This window comes from Camelina sativa, chromosome 16 (genome assembly GCF_030686135.1).
Source record: "Camelina sativa cultivar CO46 ecotype springtype chromosome 16, ASM3068613v1".
NCBI lineage: Eukaryota > Viridiplantae > Streptophyta > Magnoliopsida > Brassicales > Brassicaceae > Camelina > Camelina sativa.
Window position 1 is genome coordinate 26425027 of NC_141895.1, and position 24666 is coordinate 26449692.

Sequence of the window (24666 nt, forward strand, 5' to 3'; positions counted from 1 at the left end):
AGACTAGTTAACGGGCTAACGTGTGTAGGCTCTGATACCATGTTAAATTAGGGTTTGATATGGGCTTCCAACTCAAAACCAATTGGCAATGAGTGGAGAGGCCCTAACTCTTTATATATTACTCAAGTCCCTTTACATCTATCAGATGTGGGATCTTTTCTCCACACATTTGAATTTTAAAAAATCAACTATGTAGAACAAAACAAAACAAAAAATCCACATTTGGTTCCCAACAGTGTAATTCTTTGATGTATTTCAAATAAACCTATCAGAAAAGACAGCAGATGTATTTCAAATATCATTTGTCTTGAGAAAACCGACCACCGACAGAGAATCCACATTTATTCCCAACTGTGTAATTCTTCGCTTCCAGGCGATATACATTTTGTGATATACTCCCTGTAGCTCCGCTAAAGTTGTGGTACAACGTCCGATATTAAGAGCAACCCCTCCACACCACACTCCATTCTTGGCCTACAAAACCCCTCCTGTCATAGCCAATCTTGGGTTACTACGAGAAGTGCCATCGGTTAATTTTCACCCAACCAATTGGTGGTACCGTCCACCCTATCATTTTTTCCATTCGAATTATCTGTGACTGGTTCCCATGTATCTATCTTTCGGTTTGCCATGGTCACTTCTTTTGCTAATTCTTTTATAAATCTTGTTCTATCCTGACATTTACCATTGACCCCCAAAACATTACCACTTCCAACACCACCAGACCGCCATAGCCAGGGGCAAGTGCCCCATACTCATTTTCTTACAAATTATAGTTAAGTTGTGTGGTATATCTATTAAAATCAATAAAAAAAAATCATTTTCTTAAGGTTGTGCCCCAGGTAAAAAGGCTAAGTTGTGTAATATATCTATTCAAATTAACAAAAATATCAATTCATTAAGGTTGTGCCCCATACAAAAATGACTTATGCATCCGCCACTGGCAATAGCAAACATCGTCGACCAGAAACTATCATTCGATGCACTTTCATAACGTAGATTCTCATAAACCCATTCAAGCAAAGATTATGCAAAGAATGTGTGTCTCTTCCATTGTGGTATAATTCTAGCCCAAATACTGGCCATAGCAGGACAATCTCTGAGAATGTGCAAGATCACCTAGCTTCCGCCCTTACATACTTGACAACCTGGTGTCACCACTCTCCACACGCGGTCTTTTTTGGTGATTTGTTCCGGAGTAGTAGCGTATATGTGGACCTAACTGAAAAACCTTCATCCGCACTACCACCCCAAACTAGACTATCACGTGCCCTAATAACATTATAAACGTTTAGATAAATAAATAAGGGTATTGTTATAAAATTGAGACCAATTTTTCTTCAAAATTAGTAGTATAAAGATGAGGGTAATTTTTAAAAAGAAAATTCCGTGTAGTTATAGAAGTCCCTCAAAAATAGATAAAGAAAAGAACAATTGTTTGAATTTACACAGAAACCCGTATTAACATATAAATAATGTATTCTTAAATTTTAGAATAAAATCAAGATAATATATATCAACCAACTATAAATTAAGATATAAAGTTTGAGGCACAAAATAGAAAGAAAACACCTCTTTGATTAAATAACATATACTCCTTTGAATGAAGTAAAAATGAAAATGCTTATTTATTAGCCAGTTTCTTTAGCTTCACAAACGAAAATAATTGGCTTTCTGAGTTTAACATACTTAAACATTTATGTTTATTCCCCGGCGGAGTTTGGGACGAAATTGAAGTACCGGAGTATTGTCAACTTTGTGCTTGAATTCTAAAGAGAACGAGCCTCCTATCTTCACTCCATTAGTTTTACAGAAGTGTTTCCAACCACATCCTACATTTACGGCTCCATCTCTTTTCAAAAGATATCCACACCACGACACAGATCCTTTTCTACCCAACAAAACTATCTTTCCAATTCTGTCGATGCCATTAGCTTCCATGAAGTGACTTGGAAGATACTGCAAAATATTTGAACAAATTAAACACACTGATTATAATTCAAGTAAAAAGCAAATCCCACCTATATATGAAACAAGGGTAATGTTTTTTGTAAGCTCACCAGCATGCATGCTTTGGCATCTTTACGAAGAAGAGGTAATATCACTAATCGGTGCTTTTCGATTAGTGATGCTGCATTGATCGGCTCCTCTATGTTCTTGCCTTTCTCACGTTCTTTTGCATCCTTAGCTGCAGTGGAAACAGACATTTTCTTGCAAAATCCTGAATATTTCGGTTTTGGTCCCCTTTTTATATATCTTCTGGGCTTTGTATCGGTCAACCTGAGGATAGGAGTTGCATTTTCCCAGATGCACTCCAGTGTAAAGTTTTCACCAACCTCCAAATTATTTGCTAGAGCAAATTCCCTCCAAGCTTTCCCCAAACTCAGTCTCCCAAAGTTTCTTCTTGAGGTTTCCCGTACAAGATTTGCGATCGTCCTTGTACCATCTTTTGCCAGTAGTGTTACAAGCCTTGTTTCGTCCAAGCCATATGTTCTCATGATTGCCGATGGAAGATACTGAAAAAGAATATATATATTTGAAAAGATGAATGAAATGGAAGATGCCAACATGCCAATATGGAAGATGAATGAATGAACTCACCAATCTGCAGTTTTTGAGACTGTCATATGAGAGATTTAATGTCATAAAATTGTCCAGGTCTTCTGAAGTTTCATAACAGGGAGTAGCTTTGGAAGGGGAGAAGCTAAGAAAAGGCGTTCCCCACTTTTTCATTAGTTCGAAGGTAAACACACTTCCTACCTTTTTGCCGAGTTCATCACAGAAATGTCTCCAACCTCTGTTTACGTAAAACCTATTACAGGATTTGTCGTACCTCATTTCCAGTTCCCATGAGTTACCCGTACCATCAGTTAAAACAACCTTGCAAAAGTTTTTTGGTAGACCACAAGAGCTTGTGAAATCTTGTGGAAGATACTGCAAACAAACAAACAAACAAAAAAGGGTTTAAACATTTTCAACCTTTCCTCATCACACAAAGCTTCGAAGAAAACTTTGTTTTGGGAATTAAATACAAGTGATCTTTGAAAGTTTTAGAGAATAACATCCTTGTGATAGTTTGTATATAGATGTATGTTATTAATTTGTTATCAACCAATATATAAAAAATATTATTGTAATAGCTATAATTGTCTTCTCTATAACATATAAGACAAACCTAATCGTAGTATGGATTTCAAAACCTAGTTCTCTTAATACTTTCATAATATCTGAATATACTCCAACTAACCCCAGTTGTAATAACCCTATTTCTAGCTTTGTAATTGATTGCTATCACCATATCAGACAAAACAAAGTCGAAATAAAATGCAAGTAAGAAACACCAAAGCGAACCAAAATTGAAGTTAAAATAAATTGGAAACCAAAAACTGTATTGAGGTTAACTTTTGATTTTACATCAACAAGCTTTCACCTAAACCAAACTGGCCACTAACAAACCAACAATCAAAATGGAACTTAAATGAACAATTCAAGAAAAACATCGATCAGTTCATCTTATATGTGGAAGTTGTTAGTCAGTTCAAGAAAACATCATCAGTTCATCTCATCGTTCAGTAAGTGACATAACTAAGCACATTCGGGCAATAAAAATTTAAGAAAACGTTTGGTATAAGCAAGCGCACCAGAGTATCTGCTTCCAAATTGGAAGCCGTGACAAAGGCAAAAAAAGAGGAGTTGTCCAAACCAGCTTCGGGTATCGATTTCTTCTTCCTCCCTCTTTTCGCTCTCACAAGCACTGTGACATTAAAATCCGACATGTTAATTTAAATCGACGCGCCTCGGGTACAACGACAGAACGGGACTGAGGATGTTATGTTATACGTACCTGCGTTTTCCTGAACATCACCACCTTCCTCTGTCGGACGCTGATGCTTCTTCGAGGTGTTAACTGTGTATAACATGTAAAAATTTCTTTCGTCATACAGATCCATGCACACAAGACTATTTCAGTTCAGATCTGATTATGTTCCGTAGATTAAAAACCAAACTTACCAGTCTTATTAAGATCAATGTTTCTGGCGCTGGGTGGTTGTCGGACGTCGCAAGCGCTTACACCATACATCTTTGCCTGTGGAGAAGAAAAAAAAAGATTTTGTTGTAAAAATCTGGTCGGGGCGAAGAAGATGGAAATGAAATTTGTGGTTGTCTGAATGACTTTTAAACCCAACAAGAAGTAAAATAAAACCCTAATGAAAAGATAAGAAAAAAATCTTGTGTTACCTTTAAAGAGCTTTGCATTTAGAGAGGATTGACACCTGGGCTCATAGACTAAATATAGCTAAGAAGTCAATATATAAGAAGTCAATATATTTAATTTAATGGATGAGCTGTTGAAAAAAATTTAAGTATTTAACATAATAGATTTGATTATTTTCAACATGTTTTTTTTTTTTTTTTTCATTTGGTTTTTTTGGGCTTTTAAGTTTTGTTTATGTTTTGGGTCAAACTAATAATTGAATTGCTGGAAAAGAGGGAAAAATATAGTGTTTTGTTAAAAGTTTGTCCATCTATACTTTATATATACAATAAATTTGGTGAAGGTTCTAGAAAAAAATTAAAGTCAATTATATCCTTAATTAAAAAAAATAAAAGTACTTAATTGAGGATATGAATTTTTTAATCTCTAAACTCAAAACTTCTAACTAGAAAGGAGGGTTCACTTGCAAACCCCAATTATAATATCAAACAAATTGATGGATTATTATTATTTGTTAAGTAGATTTTATTTTAGAAAATTAAAAATTTTAAATGGGCTTATAGCTAAATATTTGGATTTCTAAAGCTTCTAAAGATTTTATCAATCTAGGTTAGGAGTATCTCAGGTCTTTGGGGATCCCAAAGTACGGTAAGGTTGTCGAAGCGGTTTCTAATATGCAATGGTGTGTCTTAGGAAAACCGCCGAGGTACTCAATACCGGGGCTTTGTTGAACAGATGCGTACAACATCACTACCCATATCAGCTGCCGGTGTTGACATTACTTTGTGGAGATCAGGTGAGAATGAATTTCGTCCGGCTTTCTCGGCTAAGTGCACTTGGAATATGTTTCGCCTGGAGAGGCCTACTAAATGTTGGCATCGTATTGTTTGGTTACCATAGGGGATACCACGTTATGCTTTCATTACTTGGCTATCCATAGGCCATCAAACATGTTTTTTTTTTCTGTGGTGAACCGAATGAGACTAGGGATCACATATTCTTCGCTTGTCCATTCTCTCTCCGATCACTGTTCTCTTGTAAGGCTCAGTCTCACCGACTCCACTCCCCCCCCCCCCCCCCCCCCGGATCAGCTTCCAATCAGTCATTTACCATATTTGGAGATAACGTAATTAAACACCAATCTCTCCCCAAGTCTTGGCTCAACGCATCATTAAGATCATCTCGTGTCGCCTCACGTCTTTCAACTATGGCTCAGATTCAAAATACGGTGGTTTAGCTCAACGCTGGGCTCAAATACACCACCAATAAATTTAGAGCGACATCATGTTTTTGTTTAGGTCCTAGGCACCATGTCTCTGGTGTGAGTGCTTCCCCATTATGGTATTACCTATGCTCTCTGTTTCTTAAATTGCATGTACATATGCCCTTTTTATATATAAATTTCACATCTTATATATTAAAAAAAAAAACAAATACGCCCTCAAATACACTATATTGTCTTATATATTCTTTAGATTGTTTCACTTATGCTATATGTGAAATATACAATTATTATATGTTGCTTACAAACATTACTTATATATAAGCATAATCAAATATCCAATAATCGTACCAGTGAAGAATATATGTTTTGTTCAATAATCAAATTATATAACACATAGGGTTTGTGTGATTTCCTCGGGAGTGTGGAATGTATAAACTTCTCGTCGAAATCAGTAAGCCATGTCGAAAAAGCCATTGTTAACCATCTTGAGTTCGGCATCGACGTCTCTCATAGTCTCATCGTAAATGAAATAACTACGAAAGTGGAGAAGGCTACCAGGAAACGGAAAAATGTTGTGAGCTTTGTGGGAACCTCCATTGTAAGAAAATATGAGATTGAGAAAAATGCAAAAACAAGGAAAATATAAAGCAAAAACAAGGAAAATATAAAGCAAAAACAAAGCATTAGAGTAAGATATGTTTTTCAAAAGTTTGGCATTCGTTTAAGAACTTCCCGACCTACATTTGTTTAATGATCTTTATGGTGTTGGGAAGCTGGAAGAGTTAGGGGGTGTAACAAATCATTTGAAGTAATTAGTGTCCAAATAACAAATCATGTATCAAGATCAAACAATCAAATTGCTGATTTTCTTGCAAAAACTATTGAACACAAATTTTCTCTACCATCATTATGTTCCTCAATTCCTTATTAACAGCTTACATTGTAATCATGTTCAAATTCAATCTCTATTTTGATAAAGTGCAGTGTTATTAAAATAGTTATTGGGAAAAGTATTTTAAAATCTAATGTTACTGGAAAAAGGATTGCTTTAATTAAAAATAAAAATATATATCTACATTTTATGATTTAAGTGGTATATTTAGGAAAATCTTACAACAAATCTTACGAACTTCTTTAAACTCACCTAAAATCATCAAAATTATCTAATAATGATTAAAACTCAAATGATATAAAATATAATAGGTTTGAATGCATCTCCTTTATCTTTAAGTTTGAGTTATATTTTTCCAAAAAATTAGATACCCATAGTCAATAATAATAAATTATGTACTTTAGGTTAATAACTAAATAATAAAAACATAGTTAAAAGATAATCAACTTTTTGACTAAAAATATTTTTTTGCTAATATAAATCAAATAATTTTATTTAATAATGCACTATAAATAAACAACACCGTTGAATAGCTAAACACACCAATTCTTTCTGAGTCCTTTTTCCAAAATCACAAACAATGGATTCCACAAGAAACCAAGACAAAATATCCAGTTTACCGGATTTCATTCTGGTTCTGATCATCTCTACCTTGCCATTGAACGAAGCTGTGAAGACAAGTGTCCTCTCGAAGCGCTGGAAGAATCTTTATCGTAAATCGATTACGAACGACATCGTTTTCAAAGAGTCGGACTTTGTGACATGTTACGCTTCAAACGATGAAGAAACCAAAAGGGTTACTAGGGTTTCTTTCATTTGCTTCATGCTTGGATGGGTTTTGAGACTTTCAGGTAAAGCCATCGAAAGTTTAGACCTTTCTATATCAAAGCTGATGGGTTTTGAAACACATCTCAACTCGCTGATGGAATTCGCAGTTTCCAAACAAATCAAGAATCTAGTTCTTGATTTCTCAGACCCTTCGTGGACTACCAATAATGAAGCAAGTGTGGTTCAGTTGCCTGAATGCGTTTATAATCTAATAAACCTTGAGTCATTGAAGCTATTCGCTTGCGGGTTTGATCCATCAAGGCTCACAAACCCGGGTTCGCTAAAAGTTCTCTGTTTTGGTTGGATCCAACTCAAAGAAATCATGTCTTTGATATCAACAACTCCTATGCTCGAGAGTCTAAGCATTCAAAATTGCTGGGACGTTGGTCTGGAAATGATAACCGAATATAACAACCGGTTAAGAGAATTGGTATTCGAGAATTGCGGTTTCTCTGTGCCTTATTCAACTCTCGAACTGCCCAATATTCTGATCTTCAAGTACTCTGGAAAAGTTCATTACTTTCAGTTCTTGAGCGTGAATAGGTGTTGATGTTGATATCGGTCACAATTAGATATTTATAGCTCGGTAAAAGGAGGTCGAATCTTTCTTATTTAACTCGGTGTCTGGGCACAAAAATCCTGACTATAACGGTAGTTAATAGAACGAATGACAAGAAATTGAAATGGACGAGCTTGCGACTTGTCGATTTACGTTTTGGACGAGTTGTTACAACTAATTGCTAGTGATTTTTGTAGCGTTTTCTTCTCCGTCGTACGCCATTATTTATAGGAAACCGTGTCGGTTTGTCACTTTAAAAGACCGAAATACCCATCTCTTCCTCCAAATGCTTATTTGGGCCTCAGAGAAGTCTTTTGGGCAGGACTCATTGTTAGGAGGGGAATCCACCCCTAACAATAGGATAATGACAGAAGCATATTTGGATTTCGGGGCAGAGACCGAATACGATGATGGGACAGGAACACAACTCTGTGGTCTCCTTTATGATCTATTATCCGCTAGAACATTAACAGTATGTCCTTTTCTTATTCAGTTGATCCAAGATGGGGAAGATCCGGTTCGGTTACGACAACCAATGGAAACTCGACATTTGGTAATGAAGACAAATCTGCTTCCGAATGAGTTCATTGGAATAAGGCTTATGATCAATAGCTGTCCGGACTTGGAAACTCTCACGTTCCAAATGGTTGCTCCTAGGCCAGTTCCAATGACGACTTCAGCGATCGCTCCAGATACTTACTGGAAGTGCAATATCAACCATAGGTGTTTGAAGAAGACGTTGAAGGTTGTGGAGTTGAAGAATTTTACTGGTGGCTTGTACGAGTTACATGTGTTGGAGTTCTTGATTTGGTGTGGTCGTGTGTTGGAAAGGGTTGACCTTTATTTGGCTAATGGATTGGAGCAGGGTCAAAAGGATTTGGCAAGTGCTGAAGCTCAGAAGATTAGGACGTTCGAGAAAGCTTCGGAGCATTTAAGTATTACTATCCATAACGGTTGAAAATGTTTCAATCTTTTCAAGTATTCGTGAATGCTCAAGGATGCAAATTTCAATGTATTTTCGGTTTAAGATGTTTTTAATATTTAAAAAGATTGCTTATAATAAATAATCTTATTATATAAATCTTAATTCTCAAACATGTGTCAAATATATCGATAATATTTTGACAGGTATGAAAAGAAAATTTTATTTAATAATTATAGAAAAATAAAATAAAAAACTAAAAATAAAAAGATTATAATTAATATTTTTGAAAGTATATAAAACCAAAAGTAATCTATTAAATAACTATTTTAATAGAAAATTTATATATTAAATTACGAATTTCGATAGAAAAATATGTGCAATTAATAAGGAAAATATTTACAATTTAATTACAATTATTATTTATTTTAATCATATAGTAAAAAGAAATTTATACAGACAAGTGATCAAAGTACGAAAAGGTTTAATGTGTTATAACTAGTGATTAACATAATGTAAGAAAAATAGGATAATCAAAAACTAGTTTTCAGTTATTTTTTTAAGAATTATGTTTTATTAGTTTTAGTTTTTATAAAATATTAAGTAAGGTATAAACTTGATACAATGCACTTTTTTTTATATGAAAATTATAAATTTTATTCATTGGGATTGAGTAAAATCTAAATCTGGTGTTTAAAAGAAAATCAAATGAAATAAAATTAATATTTTGAATACAATTTTAAATTTTATATTTTTTTATATACACGTTAATGCGCGGGCATATTCTAGTATGATAATAAAATTCAATTCCGTGCACAAATTCACTTGCATTCTTGATTTTTTTTTTAAATGTAATGGGGCAAACGGTTGGGGTAAAAAAACTAATCGTTTTGCCATTTCTCCTAATGCAATTGTTTTAATTTTAGGTTTATGGGTTGGCTTTAGATAGATGTGGGCCAAAATTTATTACTCTCTGTTTTAATTAATTTATTTTTGAGCTTTTTATTCATATTAAAAATTGATTATAAATGCATTATTTTTTCTATGATTTATAAATTTGTATAGCTCTAAAGTCTTAGAAAACCAATAGTATTCAATTATATTTCTTGAAGTTTACAATTCATCAATAATAAGTTACTAAATAATATTACCTACAATACCTAAAAGATCTATCTTTCTGAAACCAAAATTTTCCTATAAAAGAAGAAAGAAACAAATTTTTGTGTATTAAACAACACATTATTAATTTATGAACTTTAAGGAGTTGAATATCTAAATATGAATCAGTAATTATGATTTAAACAGCAATGTTTAACATTAAAACTAAATCCAGTGAAGGAAGGAAAAGTTACTTCGATTGATGATATCCTCATCGAATATCTAACAAACGTTCTAAATAAAGTTCTCAAACTTTGGAACAAAACTTAAGAAGAGGAACTGTGTCTTCCCAAATCAACTCCAAGACAAAAGACTCATGCATCGTAACGCCGTGAACCTCACAGAAGCCTTTTGAACCCTTTCCTAAACTCATTGTCCCTCTATTGTCCATCAGTAGTGACGTCCGCCATCTTGAACCATATATGTCAAGCATTGTTATCTTTCCTGCTTTGTTGATTCCATTCGCCTTCATGAATTCTAGCGGAAGATTCTGTGATACCATTTTCACATTATATAGAAAGAGTATATGTAGAAACAAAAAACAAAACAGAGTTTTCTTCTGGAACTTACAAGTTTACTTGCAGGTGTAAGTGTTAAAGTCACAAGCCGGTTTTGGCCTGTTGAGTTATTCCCTTGTGCGGAAGCATATTCTTGTTTAATAGCTTGTGAATGTTTTCTTTGCCTTATATCTTCATCGGTAGGTTCTGCAATGCTAGCTTTAAAGCAGTTCCCTTGCGTTGAGTCATCGCGGTAATCTTCTAAGCCAAGAAACTCTGCTTTGGTTGCCTTTAAACACTTTCCTTGCCTTGTGTCACTGCTAGGCTCTGCTAAGGAAAAGCCTACTTCATTTATTTGTTTGATTTTTTGTTTCTTGAAAGCATAAAAAGGTAACACAACTTACCAAGTTTGTGCCTATCTTCACTGTACATAGGGAACTCTCGTAGCACAGGTATTTCTTGATTCTGGACTAATTTGAATATGAACCAGTCTCCGGGTTTCTTATCATTAGCTACACAGAAACTTCTCCAGCCTCTTGTCGTTAAAAACCGGCCTGAATACGCCTCGTGTTTCACGTCTATCTTCCATGATTCTCCCTCTTCATTCATTAGAAGCATCTGAAATTTCTTCAACAAACCATTTGACAATACGAACTTCTTCGGAAGATACTGCAGTTTAAGTATAGTCATCATGAGATATATGATCAACACACCTCTCACTGAAATAAAAATCAAAATAGGTAGGGAGTAATATGGAAAAAACATAACCATTCTATCGCGCCATAGATTTGAAGTTGTGACACTGGCCACAAAACTAGAACAGTCGTCTGGTGAATAATCTTCTTCTTTTCGACTCTTCTTTCTTGGAACGTTCTCTGTATCAACCGTTGAATCTGATGAAGTAGTTTATAAATAATTAACGGAATATGCAAATAAACTTACCAAGTTTTTCTCGATCTTCACTGTCCATGGGGAACAACTGGAGCACTGGTGTTTTTTTATTTTGGACCAATTTAAATGCCATCTTGTCTCCAGGTTTCTTCCCATTAGCAACACAGAACCTTCTCCAGCCTCTTCTCATGTTAAACCGACCTGAAGGATATGCCTCGTGTCTCAAGTCTATAGTCCATGATTCTCCTTCTTCATTCATTAAAACAATCTTCAATTTGTTCTTCAGACCATTTGACCTTGCGAACTCTTTCGGAAGATACTGCAAATGTCGCCACAAGTTAAGTAACGAGTTCAATATGATTAAAACACCTATCACACCACGCAAATCAAAATTTTAATGTATAAAGTAAGGTCTTAAGGAGTAATAAGAAAGTAACATAACCACTGTGTCACGCCTTAGGTTCGAAGCCGTGACAGTGGTAACAAAACAAGAATCTAGTGAATGGTCTGGTGTAGAATCTGCAGCCTCTCTCTTTAGACTCTTTTTCTTAATTGAAACCTTCTCTGTGACTGTATCACAAAGCTTCTCTGTTGATAGATTGATTAAGCAAAGCTCAGAATCATTCTAAATGTGGTAATAATAGCTAATATGAAAATTAATTAACGTTACCCTTTTTATCTTCTCTGTATTGAATCTCGCAACAACTTGGTCCTAAAGCCGAGACATGGAACACCAACTCTCCTTCATGTCTGAAAACGACAATGTCACCGACTCGTAGATCATGTGCGATGGCGAAATCATCCCAACCGTGAGAAAGTCTCCGGCCGTCGATCTTTACTTCCCATGTTGTCTCGGATGAGTCTGATCTGAGCTCAGCCGTATTTCCTTCGTTACTTCCCACTAAATACTTCAAGAAGAAGGCCACAGGAATGTCCTGAAACAGTATGCAAGAAGATAAATGATTTAGAATTTAGAAACAGAAACAACTTGGTCCGAGAGAGATAAAGAAACAGAGAGAGAGATGGAATACGAGATGGTTGGTGAAATCGGGAAGAAGGGGTTGGAAGAAATGTGGGTTGATCGGTGAATAGAGAGGTTGATTCACCATATTCCCTTTTTTCTTGTTTTTGGTCATAAATTTTTCTTTTTCTACGCATAGAGGAGACGAGTAATAACAATTTGTCTTTGGCCCCTATAGTGTCTCAAGAAAAACAAAAACAAAACATTTCTCAGCCTTTTTCTGATAAGTAATGTCAAGAAAAACCTTTATCAGCTTTTTCTAAAAAAATAATTGTTTCCGAAAAACGAACAAGTTTTGACTAAGAACAGTGACATAATGTTTGTAAAGACTTATTAGATTGATTCGACGACAAAAAAAAAAAAAAAAAAAAAAGACTTAGATTGATTCTGGAAAATATTCATTAAATAAACTTAGCAAAAATGTCCATTATCAATAAATAAAGTAAATATTGAGAACCATTTATTTATAAAAAGAAATTGTTTGGATGAACTTTGTTTAAATATACTTTCAACAACATGCAGGCTGTAGCCAACAACAGATGATGAAGTTTCGAAGAAAGGGAAAACATTCAAGTTTTTTTTTTTTTTTTTTGATTAAAGAGGGCTTATAATACGTTCAAGTTTGCTTTTCGTTAACTTTAAGGAAATGATTTTTATTGTAAGACTAGAAATAATTTTTATACGTCTTCACATTAAAATCGGGCGGGGGGAGAAAAAAAATGTTCTATACTTATAAGTTTGGGAAAAATGTCATTAAAATCCCGAAGTTAGCATTTTCGTTGATTTAAATCATGAAATCTAAAAATGTTGAAACAAATCATCAACCTTTTGTTGACTTATATTTAAATCACGAAGTCTTGTTGGCTTCGTCGTTCGAAGCACATCGTTAACTGGTCAAATGGAGATATTAAACGGGGTTTATTATCTGTTAAACAGTTCCGTTAGTTTTTCGTTATCTCCTTTAATCTAATCGAATATTCCTCACAAAATCCCCAAAATCACAAAATCCCCAAAATCACGAACCCTAATTTTCGATTCAGATGAGTTCTAGCTCGGAGACATCGGTGGTTGCTTCGTCCAACCGTGGAGTGCCATCCAAGTGCATTTGTGGAGCCGGTGTGAGGATCTTTACATCGAGAACCGAAGAAAATCCTGGTCGACCGTTCTTCCGTTGTTTAACCAAAAGAGATCCAAGCTCGTGGACAAACAAAAGAGATGTAAGTAGTCATTGGTATGTTCAATGTTAATTATATGTGCAATGGTAATCAATGGTGTTTGTTTTTGCAACAGGGACACTTGTTTAAGTTGGTCGAGGAGGCGGTGTATGAGGAAGTTGAAGATGCATTACCAAAACTAGGACTTATGGCGAATGAGATCGTGAAAACGAAATCCCAGGTTAATGAGTTGACTGCTGCTTTACTAGAGTTGAAGGAAGAAGCATTGTGGAGCAAAGTGGAAATCCGCAAGTTCAGAACGTTATTGAAAGTGTGTTGTTTGTATTTGTGTTTTCTCAATTGGCATTGCTTACCTAGTGATTGGTAAAGCACAACAAATGAAGTTTGTTCTCGGTTATTAGTGTGTGTTCCTTGATGAGTGTGTTTGTTTTGTTTGGTGTAATGGTATGTATGTTTAGTATTTGATGCCAAAAGAGAATGGTTTGTCTGTGTATCTTTGGTATTAATTCAACAAACTTTCTCCATTCGGGTTTGTATGTTTAAGAATCAACACAAGAACAAAGTAGGAATTTAACTTAAAAAAGCATCCATGTTTAGACAACAAAAGAAAACACATCCATGTTTAGCAACAAACCAAAGCATCAAACCCATGTTTAGACAACAAAACAAAACACATCCATGTTTAGACAACAAAACAAAACACAACCAAATACATGGAAGCCAATACACCAAAAAACTTAAACACCCGCAAACTGCAACAGCTTATCTAGAGCATTCAAACCATGGACTCCAGCATCCTAGTCCTTGTGCACGTGGTGGAGCTTCAGGAGCTTCCCACTGTGTTGATGCACTCGTCTGTGTTGAAGCCCTCCTCCGTGTTGATGCCCTCCTCTGTGTTGTTTGCCTCCTCTGTAAGGGTTCTGCTCCTCCTTGTGATCCTCCAACAGATGGTTGTGAAGCTGGTTGTAAAGCTGGTTGTGAAGCTGGTCCTTAAGAGCCTTGTTCCCAGGTTTGTCCTTGGCCAAACAATACATTCCTTGGTTCCTGATTCAAAAATTTACAAGTGATATGTCGTAAGTCATAAAAATGTATAAGTCCTAATCATCACATCGAAAAAAATATGAATACAACAAACCTGATTCTTCCTTGGACGACCCCTTGGTCTTGCAGCTGGAGCTTCAACAGTCGGGTTTATACAAGATAACCTATTGTGTCCTTCTTGTTTACAGTTGCTACAAGTCATGACTCTTTCGTTGTTTGCCACTCGTGTGTTGCTTGATGAAGATGAACTTTCATACATCCCTTTTCTCCTAGCATGGTTATTTGGTCGACCTGGATTTCCTTTCCTCCATGGTGGTGGCAAGACTCCCAATCTGTTCATTCGAGGCCATTCCAACTGATCTTGAACAGGCTGAATACCATCTTTATAGCTTGCCCGCCACATTCTTGTTGTGTACCAGTTAACAACATAATCTTGAACTTTCTGTTTTTTAGCTATGATCACAGAAGCAGCATGGACACAAGGAATACCAGTCATCTGCCACTTAATGCATCCACAGGTAAGTGCATTCATATCAACAGAATAAGACTCATCATGCAACTCTACCTCATGTTGATTGTCCCTAGCCATGCTTCTGATGCAAAACTGAGACCCTTCTATCATACGCTCTATCTCCAAATGAGCTCTCTTAGTGAACCTTGTCTTCAATCTTCCTGCAATGATATGCCTCTTCTCATTCCGCACCATACATTGCCTCCTTATATCCTCAAGCATTTCTAGTAAAGGCTTCCTCCTAGCTTGGCGTATGGTTCTATTAAAAGACTCACTGAGGTTGTTCAAGTTATCATTGCAATGCGTACCTACTCTGAAGAAGGCTCTAGACCATGTCATCGGACTGGTGCGTAGAAGCGAATTAAATGCACATGTCATCGGACTGGTGCCTATTGTCTCCATCTCTTCCAACAGCAGCCAAGAGATGTCCCTTGATGTCCCGTTTCAGAAGGGCACCATCTACTCCGATTATGGGTCTACATGTCTCCTTCCAAGTATCCCTTTGTGATTTAAAACATACAAATAACCGATAGAACCTTTGTAAGCTCCCAACTGTCGGACCAGGAATAGTCTCAATCTCAAAAACAGTTCTTGGATTTGATCTCTTAATCTCTGCTTGATAATCCCATATCCGTGAAAAATGCTCTTGATGACCAGCCTTTGCTTCTCGCCTCACTTTGTCTTTACCTTAGAACATTGTTCTTCACTAACTTCTAGATTGTATTCTCTCTTAATCTCTGCTTGCATCTCTCTCGGTCTGATCTTTGGATTCTGTCTCAACCTATCCGCAAACAACCAAGCTATCGTTCCTCGCTTTAACATGTGACTATACCCTGATCTCACACATACATGCTTACTCTCGTATACCTTTATTTGCATCTTGTGTTTCTTCTTATTGTAAGAGCAGTAGCATCTCCACAAACACTTGACCTTAGGATCAGTATTAGCACATTTTGCACCAATCTTCAAAGACTGCGATCTATACAGCTTAATGTCGTATCTAGTCTTCAGGGAATATCTGAGCACAGCTATCTTGAACTCCTCTGGTGAACTAAACATTTTCCCCAACTCGAGCTGCACTTCAGGATCTTCGACTTCTACATGGTCTTCATTATCCTCGCCTTGGCCATTATCTTCGTCTTCACTTTCTGACAAAGGGTCAGGTATCTTCTCGTCATCAAAGATATCATCTCCACTGTCGTTATCAGTCTCGTCTTCCTCTTCTCTCGCACCCTCTCCAAACTCTGCTTCGAAGTCCTCGCAAAATAGTTCTTCTACACCAACACGGTTTCCATCTTCTTCTTCAAAGACTTGGTTTCTATCATCCTGGTTACCCTCTTCCTCTTCAGCAGCCTCGTACCCAACATCATCACAATCTTCATCGCCAACCACATCACAATCATCTCCACTTTGAGCACCTAAATCTTCAAAAGGACATGAATCACGCTCTTCTAAGGGAAGAGCAACACAATTATACAGAATAATTGCAGAACCTGAACCATCACCCAATTCAGGAGCGGTCAAATTGGGATCAGTCGAATTGTGAGCATTCGACTCTTTTGCAATAGCCCCGTGCGCAAACGTTTCTCCATCTTTATCGGGCCTCTTCCGTTTAGGACGACGCGGTGAAAGTTTCTTTTCCTTAGTCATCGGTTCGAACCGAAGAGAAGATCCAAGGAGGAATCGCGAATTAGGGTTCGTGATTTTGGGGATTTTGTGATTTTGGGGATTTTGTGATGAATGTTCGATTTAGGGATTAGATTAAAGGAAATAACGACGTCGTAATAATAACTAACGGAATTGTTTAACAGATAATAAATCCCGTTTAATATCTCCCTTTGGCCAGTTAACGATGTGCTTCAAACGGCGAAATTAACAAGACTTCGTGATTTAAATATAAGTCAACAAAAGATTGATGATTTATTTCTAACATTTTCAAACTTCGTGATTTAAATCAACAAAAATGCTAACTTCGGGATTTTAATGACATTTTTCCATTTTAAGTTTTGACAATGTAAACGAAAGAACATGGTTTAAAGTGGTTTGTCAATATAGGCGTAATTTTCTCTTGAAACTACAAAGCAAAAATCACGAGGAGAAAGTGAGAAACTATTGTACATTAGTAGCAGTGTAACGTGCATCTCTAGGCTATGGCTTTATCTCAAAAAGCAAAAAAAAAATCCAAACAAATCACTTCAAAGCGCTAAGTACCAAAATATGAACAATTTTCATTCATTGCTTTTTGTTTTCCAATAATAGTAGGGGACTATGTTTTAGAAATCGCTTGGCGCTAGTCGGGCGATCGAGGTGGGCCTAGCGCCTAGCGAGAAAATCGGAGATTAAACGGGGATTAATCGGGGACTAGTTTTAGGATTATTTTATTAAATTAACAATAAAATAAAAATATACTCCCTCTGTCTCACAAAGATTGATGTTTTGGGATATCTTTTTGTCCCACAAAAACTGATGTTTTGTAAACTTCAAGAAGTAATCATGAAAATATTTAAATTTTTTGAATTGTTATTGGTTTATATTTTCTCTCTCTACCAAAAAATAATTATAAATTAATTTATAAATAAAAACTAAAATTTTTCTTAATATGTGTGAAAGTATCAAAACATCAATCTTTGTGAGACAGAGCGAGTATTGTACTAAATATATGTATATTTTTGTTTATGTTAAAAAGAAAATATCAAATAAAATATAAAACTATAGTATTGTCTTTAAAATTATGGTAAACACATAAAACATCATTTTAAAAGAATTTTTTTTTCTGATTTTTGTTAAAAGTTATATATTAGTTATTGTAAAACATCATAATCTCTTAATTTAAATGCCTAAATAACAAAAATATTTATGTTTGATTTTTTATTTGGTTCTAAAAAATTGGTATACACAAAATTAAGCGGAAAATTATCGGACTAGACATGCATAATTGGATAATCGATGGTTAGCGGAGAATTAGTCATTAATCGAGGCGGAAAGGGTGGGCCTAACGATTTTGCGGGGCGTAATCGGTGCTAGGCGGGTATTTTTAAAACAGGGGTAGAGGATAAGTATTTCAGGCGTTAACTTGAGGATTATTTTTGCTCGTAGGCTCGTATCATATTTTATTTTATAGTTCGTCTAACTCCATTTTTTCTTATGAGTTATGAATAAAAAAATCAAGAATTATTGTATTTAGAGCATCAAAAGTGGCCAAAAGATAACGATTTTATGTCTAGTTCGTTGCTCGACTTTGTATAATGTTCTCAGGCATCTGTCGACTCGATGAACACCGACGTTCCCCTCCTGCATCATTGATGTTTGAATCGTTGTCTGGTTGCGGAAACTCTTCCCACAAATGATTCCATAGCAAAGAGACTGGTATGTGTCGACTCAATGAACATGGACATTTCTCTACATTGTTGATGTATGAATCGTTGTCTGGTTTCTGAAACTCTTTCCACAAATGCTTCCATTTGGTCGTCCATAGCAAGCAGACAGTGAATTTTCCGAGTGTAAGAAAGCACAAAACAAACACAACAAGAAACAGAAGCCAGAAACTGTCGACGCCGAGCTGCCTAGAGGTAAAAGATGGATTTGGATCTGGATTGGTGACTGGGTCTGGACAACTTTCTTCTTTCTTCTTGAACCATGCACGCTCAAGCTCCATCGCCTTTGGTGACTCTGCTACTTTTAAGATGGCCCTTGAAACATCGGCCACCATAGGTGATCCTATCGGAAAAACCTGCGGAAAAAGGGATGTTATGATCTCACCATTCAGTACAAGTTTCACAGAAGTTTTGTTACGGAAACTTACAAAGCCAAATCCATCAACATTAAAGGGTTCTTCAACCATTTTGTAAGTGTTGCAATATTGTCCAAGAAAGAGTCTCAAGTAAGGTATTTCCAAAAAAGCTGCAGAGATACCGCCTTTTCCGTTTTCTCGTCCTTTTCTCAGAAGTTCATCGCATTCTTCTGCGGTATCGAAGGGCACAAGGCGAGATTGTGAGAAACCTGTTTCTTTAAGCTTTCCAAGGATGAAGGATGTTCTCTGATAACCCACTATTTCTCCTTTCTCAAGCAAACTACTCATACTGGTTATGGTTGGATGAAGTTGCTGTGATGTCAAAAGCGACGCCAAACTGGCTGTGTAACTCTGAGTTAACACAAGAACGATGAAGTACCATGTGATAACCAGGAACCTCGCCCCGAAGCTAAACACTCTTTCTCCTGCAAACAACAACTTGAGAGTAAGCATTAAGAAAGGTGTTATAAAAGAAAACATTTATATATGTTGATGTAGAAAGGAGAGATTTACTGTACTTGGAGCAAAAACCATGGTAGAGAAGGCAAACCAGAAGATGGTACTAGCTTGGTAATTAGTTGGTCCACGGAAGTCTGGATTAACCCTATGTTCAAGAACCCAAACAGTACATCCAACAAGGAAAAAAGAGACAAAGGTTGTCAACCAAAGTTTCCATGACAGAGGTTTCAAGAAACTGATACTGTCTCTCTTCACTTGGTCTTTCATTGGGACGATCAATCCCACACCTGATTTAATGAATGGGAATGTGAAATCGACGTAAGAGGACCTATTCGCCAGTATGGTTGTATCTCCAACAACTGCATCATATCGCTGCGACAAAGAAGAAAAACAGAGTTCACTAAGTTGGTTTTTTTTGTAGATGTTATTTTAAGGGATGATTAGAGTGTGATCATACTCACCCCGAGGTACACTTGGTGGACCAGATCATTGTAATTACCGGCTGGTTTACCATTGCGTTTCTCGAAAGGGATAAACTCGTAGGAGACGTCATAAGGCATTGCCTGAATCACAGCCTCAAAGAAGTCTATGCAGAAACCTGTGACTGTTGGTGAATTGGTGATAGGATCCCTTATGACCTTCACGAGATCAGTGTAACCGGTTCTTTTTGGAATTCCAATACGCAACTTTTTCCCATTAGTCGGGATCTCCCATCCTTTCGGAACAGAATCAGCCTCTCCAGGCCATAAAATATGTTTAAGATGATCTTTCCAAGTAGATAAAGCGCTCCTGCTCTGTGGTTGCTGGTCTAGTTTCTTCACAAGACTATTTTCTTCCGTCCAGAATCCTATTGACTTTTCTCCAGTTCCGATCACATTAATAATCTCAAAAACCGATGGCTGCAGTTGCCCATTGACAAAACGAAAATCTCCTGCAAGTCCTTTGAAATGAACTTTTGAGAATGTCTGGAGAAGCTTTGGACCATATAGAGAAAAACCAAGAGCTTCAATTTCAGAAACATTCCTTCCAAGATCAACATTAGTGAAAGTCATGTTATTTGTTCCAGCTTCTTCAATGGCTATTGCCAGTGCAGTGGTAGCATCATAAGCCCACAAACCATAGACACTCAGGTCCATCCGTGGGAATATCTTCCTCCATCGAGATCTAAACTTGTCTAGATCTTTGGATTTCCGAAAATAAGTTTTAACACCCAATACCCCCTCCATAGCCTCAATACCCGTCTCATTTAACGAACTTAAGTCATCAGTAACCCCGTTGGTAAGGATCCATACATATCCTGGTTCCATCAAACCAATCTCCTTGGCTTTGACAAAGATTCTTGAGGCAAGAGATGAATACATGTGGACAATAAAGACTCTAGTGGGCATGGTCATCATCTTAAGAAGCGCAACAGAGATTTCATGATCCGTAGCATTTAGAGCGATAACAGATCTATAGGGTATTCGAACATTAATCTCTTGTAATGCATCTGTGAGACGAGGCATTATACCTTCTCCAAAGGTGTTGTCGATGTAAACAGGCACGACTTCTCTCCAGCCAAACAACTTGATGATAGCTTTTATGGCGTGCACTTGGGAGGAGTCCTCATATGTAGCACGAAAGAAGTAGGGACTGCGAAGAGATTGAAGAAATGGGCTTGTTGCAGAGTAGGAAACAACAGGTACCCGTGATTTTTGGCCAATCTCGATCAAGAAATGAGCTTGCATTGAAGTCCATGGCCCTACTATTGCTTTCACTTGCTTGTTCTTTATCAGCTCAACAGCTGTGACAATGTCAAAACCAACAACAGACCAGTGTGACGAATAGAACACAAACAAAAAAAAATTTCTTTACAACAGATATGTGCTAACCAGAAAGATAATGAGTGATACAATATAATCAAAATCTAATTTAGATGATGCTCGATAGCAATTAGAGTTAGAACGTGGGAGATGAAAAAAGAGAAACTTGTATTTACTGTCCAAGACTTAGAGCAAATCCATATGTCTACTGAATTCTAAATGTTCATATATTGTTGATTTTTTAGGCTTAGAAGAGTCTACAAAACAACAAAGAAGACAACAAAATGGACAGACTTCTTCTTTATCAGCTCAAGAGCAGTGAAAATGTAAAAATGTGGTGATAGAGAGGAGACAAGAAGGTACCTGCAACTGCAGAACCTACAACGTCGTTTTTGGAGTCACCAACATGAACAACAAGCCTTGTTTGAAATTGAGGATGAGACGAATAGAAATCAGCGAGAGACATGTTGATACAGAGCATGGCAACGTCGGAGTATGGAGTTCCGACATCTGTTACAACACCCACATTGACATCGATTCCTCTGTTGTTCTGTCCTCTGCTGAGTTCCACAAACAAGTCGGAGAAGCAGAACAACAACAAGACGAAGAAAACAAGTTTCTTGTTTCTCATTTGTGGATTTTTCTCTCCTTTTAATTTCAAAGTAATAGATGCTATTGGTTTGTATGCAAATATAAATAGAAGTTGATTATTTCTTAAGATTCTTAGACTAAATCCTACTTAGTAATCAAATATGGTAAAGATAAGACGCAACTACATTTGTTAAAGCTCGCAGGCATTTTTAATTCAAATATTTCTATATTAAGGAGGTTCCGTATTTTGTAGGAGACGACTTATAGCATTACATATTGTAAGTAAATAATGTTAAGAAAAACATATGACGAAATATTGAACTAGTATAGCAGTAACATATAGTAAAGTTATGTGACCTACGTAATTGAAAATAACATTAAGATATAGATATATAGTGCATCATTTTCTAGATTTATTTTTAATTACTTGTATTGTATATAAGAGATATTGACCTTTTCAAGTCAACGAAAGACGAGTAATAAATTATTATTGATGCAATAATATGGTAAACCACTACTACTAAGAATTGAGATTGGTAGAGAAAAATAAGGCAATTAAAAACATAGTGGCTAAACTAGAAAAAAAAAAAATGTTCGTAAGGATTGAGATTTTACTGTTCCACACCGAGCCACTTGGTGAAGTTATCAAACTCAGTGTAGTCACTTTCAGATATCATAGTCTGGTGCCAAGCTTTTCCTGCTGCTTTAATCTTCACTACTTCCTCCTGCAACACACAAGGATTATGAAGAAGAACAAGTACACAAGCCAAATCAAAGATTTTATTCCTTAAACAGTCCCTAAGAAACCCATTACCAACAAAAGAATGACAATGAAGAATCAAATGGGAGTATGGGACTATATACCTTTGAGATAGGTTTCCTCTTCCTCTCTAGCTTCTCCTTTTCAGACTTTACTCTCTCAGCTTCAGCCAACGAAGACATCCTCCCCGCAGTCTTAGCATAATGGTTAAGCTTCAACATCACATTCAAATTCTTAAAGAGTATTCTTCTTCAACACAGCTCTTGGCATCCTTCTCAATCGGTCTAACCACACTCTGAACCTCATCCGAATTAATATAATCCAAGCAAGATCAGCATTTACGATCTTCGCCCTAGGAAGAACATAACCTTTTTATTCATCTCCGAACCATAAACCGATACCAACTTCTCGAAAGCCGATTTAGTGCACACCACACAAATCTAAGTGACCACCAGGAGCTAAGCTAATTTAAGCAAACTCAATCTCTCTACATGACACAAATCAATGCCAGGAATGTTCCTAAACGCCTTAACCAACTTAGCTCCCTCATTACCATAAACAATCAATGGACCTATACAAAAAACATACCTACGATTCCTCAATTTACCTACACCCGACCTAATCCCAATACTATCCTTAGCTCATCAGACTCCGCTGAATCACTAACCATTAGAGGTAACTCAGGAACATTCTCAATCTTATGTCCACGAGCCATCACAAGAGCCGGAATAGAATTCGCAGCAATCGCCGAATCGCGTGACGTTTCAATTTGATATTGACACTACGGTGCCAGCGACGGTGGGTCTTCGTCGGAGCGAACATTCGACCACCACGACACATGTTTCCGAAAGCCGCTTGACCGGCACGGTGAGTACCACCTCCGGCGACACGAGGGATACGTGATACGGCTCGTGCTGTACCCCATGACTCGGCTGAAATATGATGACCGGCGATTTTTGAGACGGCGTAAGGTTGGCGACTGGTGCTTTCATTACCTAGGGAAGTGGTTATGTGGTTGTTTGATCTGTGGTCATATCACCGTCCAATCTTTGGACGGTTACTAGAGGACGGACGGCGGCGACGGTAGTGTGAGCTTTTTAGGGGTTTTGCCGGCTTAGATGCGAAATGCCGGTGGCTTAACCTTTAAAATATGTGTGTAGATTTCGGTTCAAACTGGTTACTGTGTAACCATATATCACTTTATCTAACCGAAAACCGATGATATTTTGTTCTCATGGTTAAAAGTTAAAAACTTAGAATACCTGAATACGAACCAAACTAAACCGTGGGATATTGTTTTGTTCTATACTTTTGTTTTTTTGTTGGATACTGTTCAGTTTTGGGGGTTTTCAACTATTAATTTTTTTTTTTAAATCTTTTATTGTTTTAGAAATTAGATTAATAAGTAAAATAGAGGGAATAATTTGTATATGTAACTTCCAAAAAGCTGATAGAAGAGAAAAAACAAAATTCTTCACAATGTCACACCGAAGGTGTGCCTTTTAAGCCTCCCAAGACGTTCTCATTCACTCCCATAATACTACTAGCTAGCTTCACTCAAAAACTTCTTATATATATGAATCATAAAGAGGAACAAATTAGAAAGAAGAAAAAAAAACCCTACATGAAAAGAAGTTTGAGGTCATTGATGCTTGGGAGTTTGAGGTCACATATGAATCCTTGATGCTTGCTTTGCCTTACTGAAGTTGAAGTAGAGTCCGGCCTTCTCGAATATGAGGTCAACAAAGAACCTTCCGAGCATCAATGCTAAAAAAACGAAAGGTGGACAAGCAGGTTGCTGGTAACCCACATAGCCACTCAAACAACAATACAAAATAGTCAAGATAACATGTTGGATAGAAAGATCTGGTTCCGGCCAGTTGAGTTGCTTGACCGCAAAGCCTCCCGAGAAACTCCCAATCGTGTAAATACTAAACTGTACGCAATGTAAATAGTACGACATCAGAAACGTAAAGAACATATATAATAAGTTGATGTTCCACCACTTGTCTTCTCCCATCCAACGAGTCTCGATATTGTTAGTAACAGTCGGAATCGGGACGCAAAACGACCTCACGACCAAAATAGTCATAATCAAGAAGTGTACTGCAAGAATAGCAAGACCAGGCATGATCTCAGCCGCGTCCATGTCTCCCCAAGAAGAAGAGGACCAGAGTTGTATGATCGTTGCCGTTAAACAACTGAAAGTTGCTGAGATGCCTATTACATAGTATATAAACCGCGCTTTCCAACAATTCACTCCTTGGATTATCGTTGTTTCGTATGATCTCATGATCGATGTTATAAGCTGGTTTCTAATAAGGTTTT

At 36.6% G+C, this 24666-nt stretch overlaps 5 protein-coding genes, 1 long non-coding RNA gene and 2 pseudogenes across 8 annotated transcripts; 1 reads left to right on the plus strand and 7 right to left on the minus strand.

Moving 5' to 3' along the window:
- Window positions 1-1488: 1488 nt before the first annotated feature.
- LOC104752111 (B3 domain-containing protein REM-like 2) lies at window positions 1489-4210 on the minus strand. The gene is made up of 6 exons (XM_010474179.3): window positions 4012-4210; window positions 3845-3907; window positions 3642-3754; window positions 2602-2934; window positions 2061-2516; window positions 1489-1959 (listed from the first exon to the last, which is right to left on the minus strand). Exons 1-6 carry the CDS (start codon window positions 4079-4081, stop codon window positions 1690-1692), a joined length of 1305 nt encoding a protein of 434 aa, XP_010472481.1. The 5' UTR covers window positions 4082-4210; the 3' UTR covers window positions 1489-1689.
- Window positions 4211-5603: 1393 nt separating this feature from the next.
- On the minus strand, window positions 5604-6341 carry LOC147925979 (uncharacterized). Its single transcript, XR_015584285.1, has 2 exons — window positions 6183-6341; window positions 5604-5992 (listed from the first exon to the last, which is right to left on the minus strand). It is a non-coding gene; the product is annotated as an uncharacterized LOC147925979 (long non-coding RNA).
- A 530-nt stretch (window positions 6342-6871) lies between these two features.
- On the plus strand, window positions 6872-8745 carry LOC104753965 (F-box protein At3g62230-like). The gene is made up of 2 exons (XM_010476138.2): window positions 6872-7704; window positions 8081-8745. Exons 1-2 carry the CDS (start codon window positions 6914-6916, stop codon window positions 8676-8678), a joined length of 1389 nt encoding a protein of 462 aa, XP_010474440.2. The 5' UTR covers window positions 6872-6913; the 3' UTR covers window positions 8679-8745.
- Window positions 8746-9913: 1168 nt separating this feature from the next.
- LOC104752112 (B3 domain-containing protein REM10) lies at window positions 9914-12420 on the minus strand. Of its 2 annotated transcripts, none has more exons than XM_010474181.3 (8): window positions 12220-12420; window positions 11859-12123; window positions 11631-11776; window positions 11240-11507; window positions 11066-11172; window positions 10702-10966; window positions 10371-10624; window positions 9914-10290 (listed from the first exon to the last, which is right to left on the minus strand). In XM_010474181.3, exons 1-8 carry the CDS (start codon window positions 12322-12324, stop codon window positions 10048-10050), a joined length of 1653 nt encoding a protein of 550 aa, XP_010472483.2. In that variant the 5' UTR covers window positions 12325-12420; the 3' UTR covers window positions 9914-10047. The 2 variants fall into 2 exon arrangements, with proteins under 2 accessions (XP_010472483.2, XP_010472482.2); XM_010474180.3 differs by having other exon boundaries at window positions 11066-11190; window positions 12220-12403.
- A 1954-nt stretch (window positions 12421-14374) lies between these two features.
- Window positions 14375-15275, minus strand: LOC104753967 (uncharacterized). Its single transcript, XM_010476140.2, has 2 exons — window positions 14520-15275; window positions 14375-14428 (listed from the first exon to the last, which is right to left on the minus strand). The coding sequence occupies exons 1-2, from the start codon at window positions 15273-15275 to the stop codon at window positions 14375-14377; spliced, it is 810 nt and encodes a 269-aa protein (XP_010474442.2).
- A 22-nt stretch (window positions 15276-15297) lies between these two features.
- LOC147925980 (uncharacterized) lies at window positions 15298-16586 on the minus strand (annotated as a pseudogene).
- A 1458-nt stretch (window positions 16587-18044) lies between these two features.
- LOC104753968 (glutamate receptor 2.3-like) lies at window positions 18045-22649 on the minus strand. 2 transcript variants are annotated; one of them, XM_010474182.3, is made up of 7 exons: window positions 22443-22649; window positions 22194-22303; window positions 21351-21544; window positions 19647-20968; window positions 19245-19557; window positions 18739-19151; window positions 18045-18666 (listed from the first exon to the last, which is right to left on the minus strand). In XM_010474182.3, the coding sequence occupies exons 1-7, from the start codon at window positions 22557-22559 to the stop codon at window positions 18157-18159; spliced, it is 2979 nt and encodes a 992-aa protein (XP_010472484.2). In that variant the 5' UTR covers window positions 22560-22649; the 3' UTR covers window positions 18045-18156. The 2 variants fall into 2 exon arrangements, with proteins under 2 accessions (XP_010472484.2, XP_087349497.1); XM_087493371.1 differs by having other exon boundaries at window positions 21351-21547.
- LOC147925981 (large ribosomal subunit protein uL4z pseudogene) lies at window positions 22589-23373 on the minus strand (annotated as a pseudogene).
- Between the last annotated feature and the right edge of the window lie 1293 nt (window positions 23374-24666).

What these genes read in the sequence shown, in the direction of transcription:
- LOC104752111 (XM_010474179.3), bottom strand. Translation starts at nt 4,081, where the DNA reads ATGTATGGTGTAAGCGCTTGCGACGTCCGACAACCACCCAGCGCCAGA. An exon ending in GTCTCAAAAACTGCAGATTG is followed by an intron (nt 2,517 to 2,601) that starts GTGAGTTCATTC and finishes ATTCTTTTTCAG; the next exon opens with TATCTTCCATCGGCAATCAT. An exon ending in ATGCCAAAGCATGCATGCTG is followed by an intron (nt 1,960 to 2,060) that starts GTGAGCTTACAA and finishes AATATTTTGCAG; the next exon opens with TATCTTCCAAGTCACTTCAT.
- LOC104753965 (XM_010476138.2), top strand. Translation starts at nt 6,914, where the DNA reads ATGGATTCCACAAGAAACCAAGACAAAATATCCAGTTTACCGGATTTC. An exon ending in CAGTTCTTGAGCGTGAATAG is followed by an intron (nt 7,705 to 8,080) that starts GTGTTGATGTTG and finishes CCCTAACAATAG; the next exon opens with GATAATGACAGAAGCATATT.
- LOC104752112 (XM_010474180.3), bottom strand. Translation starts at nt 12,324, where the DNA reads ATGACCAAAAACAAGAAAAAAGGGAATATGGTGAATCAACCTCTCTAT. An exon ending in ATACAGAGAAGATAAAAAGG is followed by an intron (nt 11,777 to 11,858) that starts GTAACGTTAATT and finishes ATCTATCAACAG; the next exon opens with AGAAGCTTTGTGATACAGTC. An exon ending in TGAAGATCGAGAAAAACTTG is followed by an intron (nt 11,191 to 11,239) that starts GTAAGTTTATTT and finishes CTACTTCATCAG; the next exon opens with ATTCAACGGTTGATACAGAG.
- LOC104753967 (XM_010476140.2), bottom strand. Translation starts at nt 15,275, where the DNA reads ATGACATGGTCTAGAGCCTTCTTCAGAGTAGGTACGCATTGCAATGAT. An exon ending in GTCGTCCAAGGAAGAATCAG is followed by an intron (nt 14,429 to 14,519) that starts GTTTGTTGTATT and finishes TTTTTGAATCAG; the next exon opens with GAACCAAGGAATGTATTGTT.
- LOC104753968 (XM_087493371.1), bottom strand. Translation starts at nt 22,559, where the DNA reads ATGTTGAAGCTTAACCATTATGCTAAGACTGCGGGGAGGATGTCTTCG. An exon ending in AAGTGGCTCGGTGTGGAACA is followed by an intron (nt 21,548 to 22,193) that starts GTAAAATCTCAA and finishes TGTGGAACTCAG; the next exon opens with CAGAGGACAGAACAACAGAG. An exon ending in TCCACCAAGTGTACCTCGGG is followed by an intron (nt 19,558 to 19,646) that starts GTGAGTATGATC and finishes TCTTTGTCGCAG; the next exon opens with CGATATGATGCAGTTGTTGG.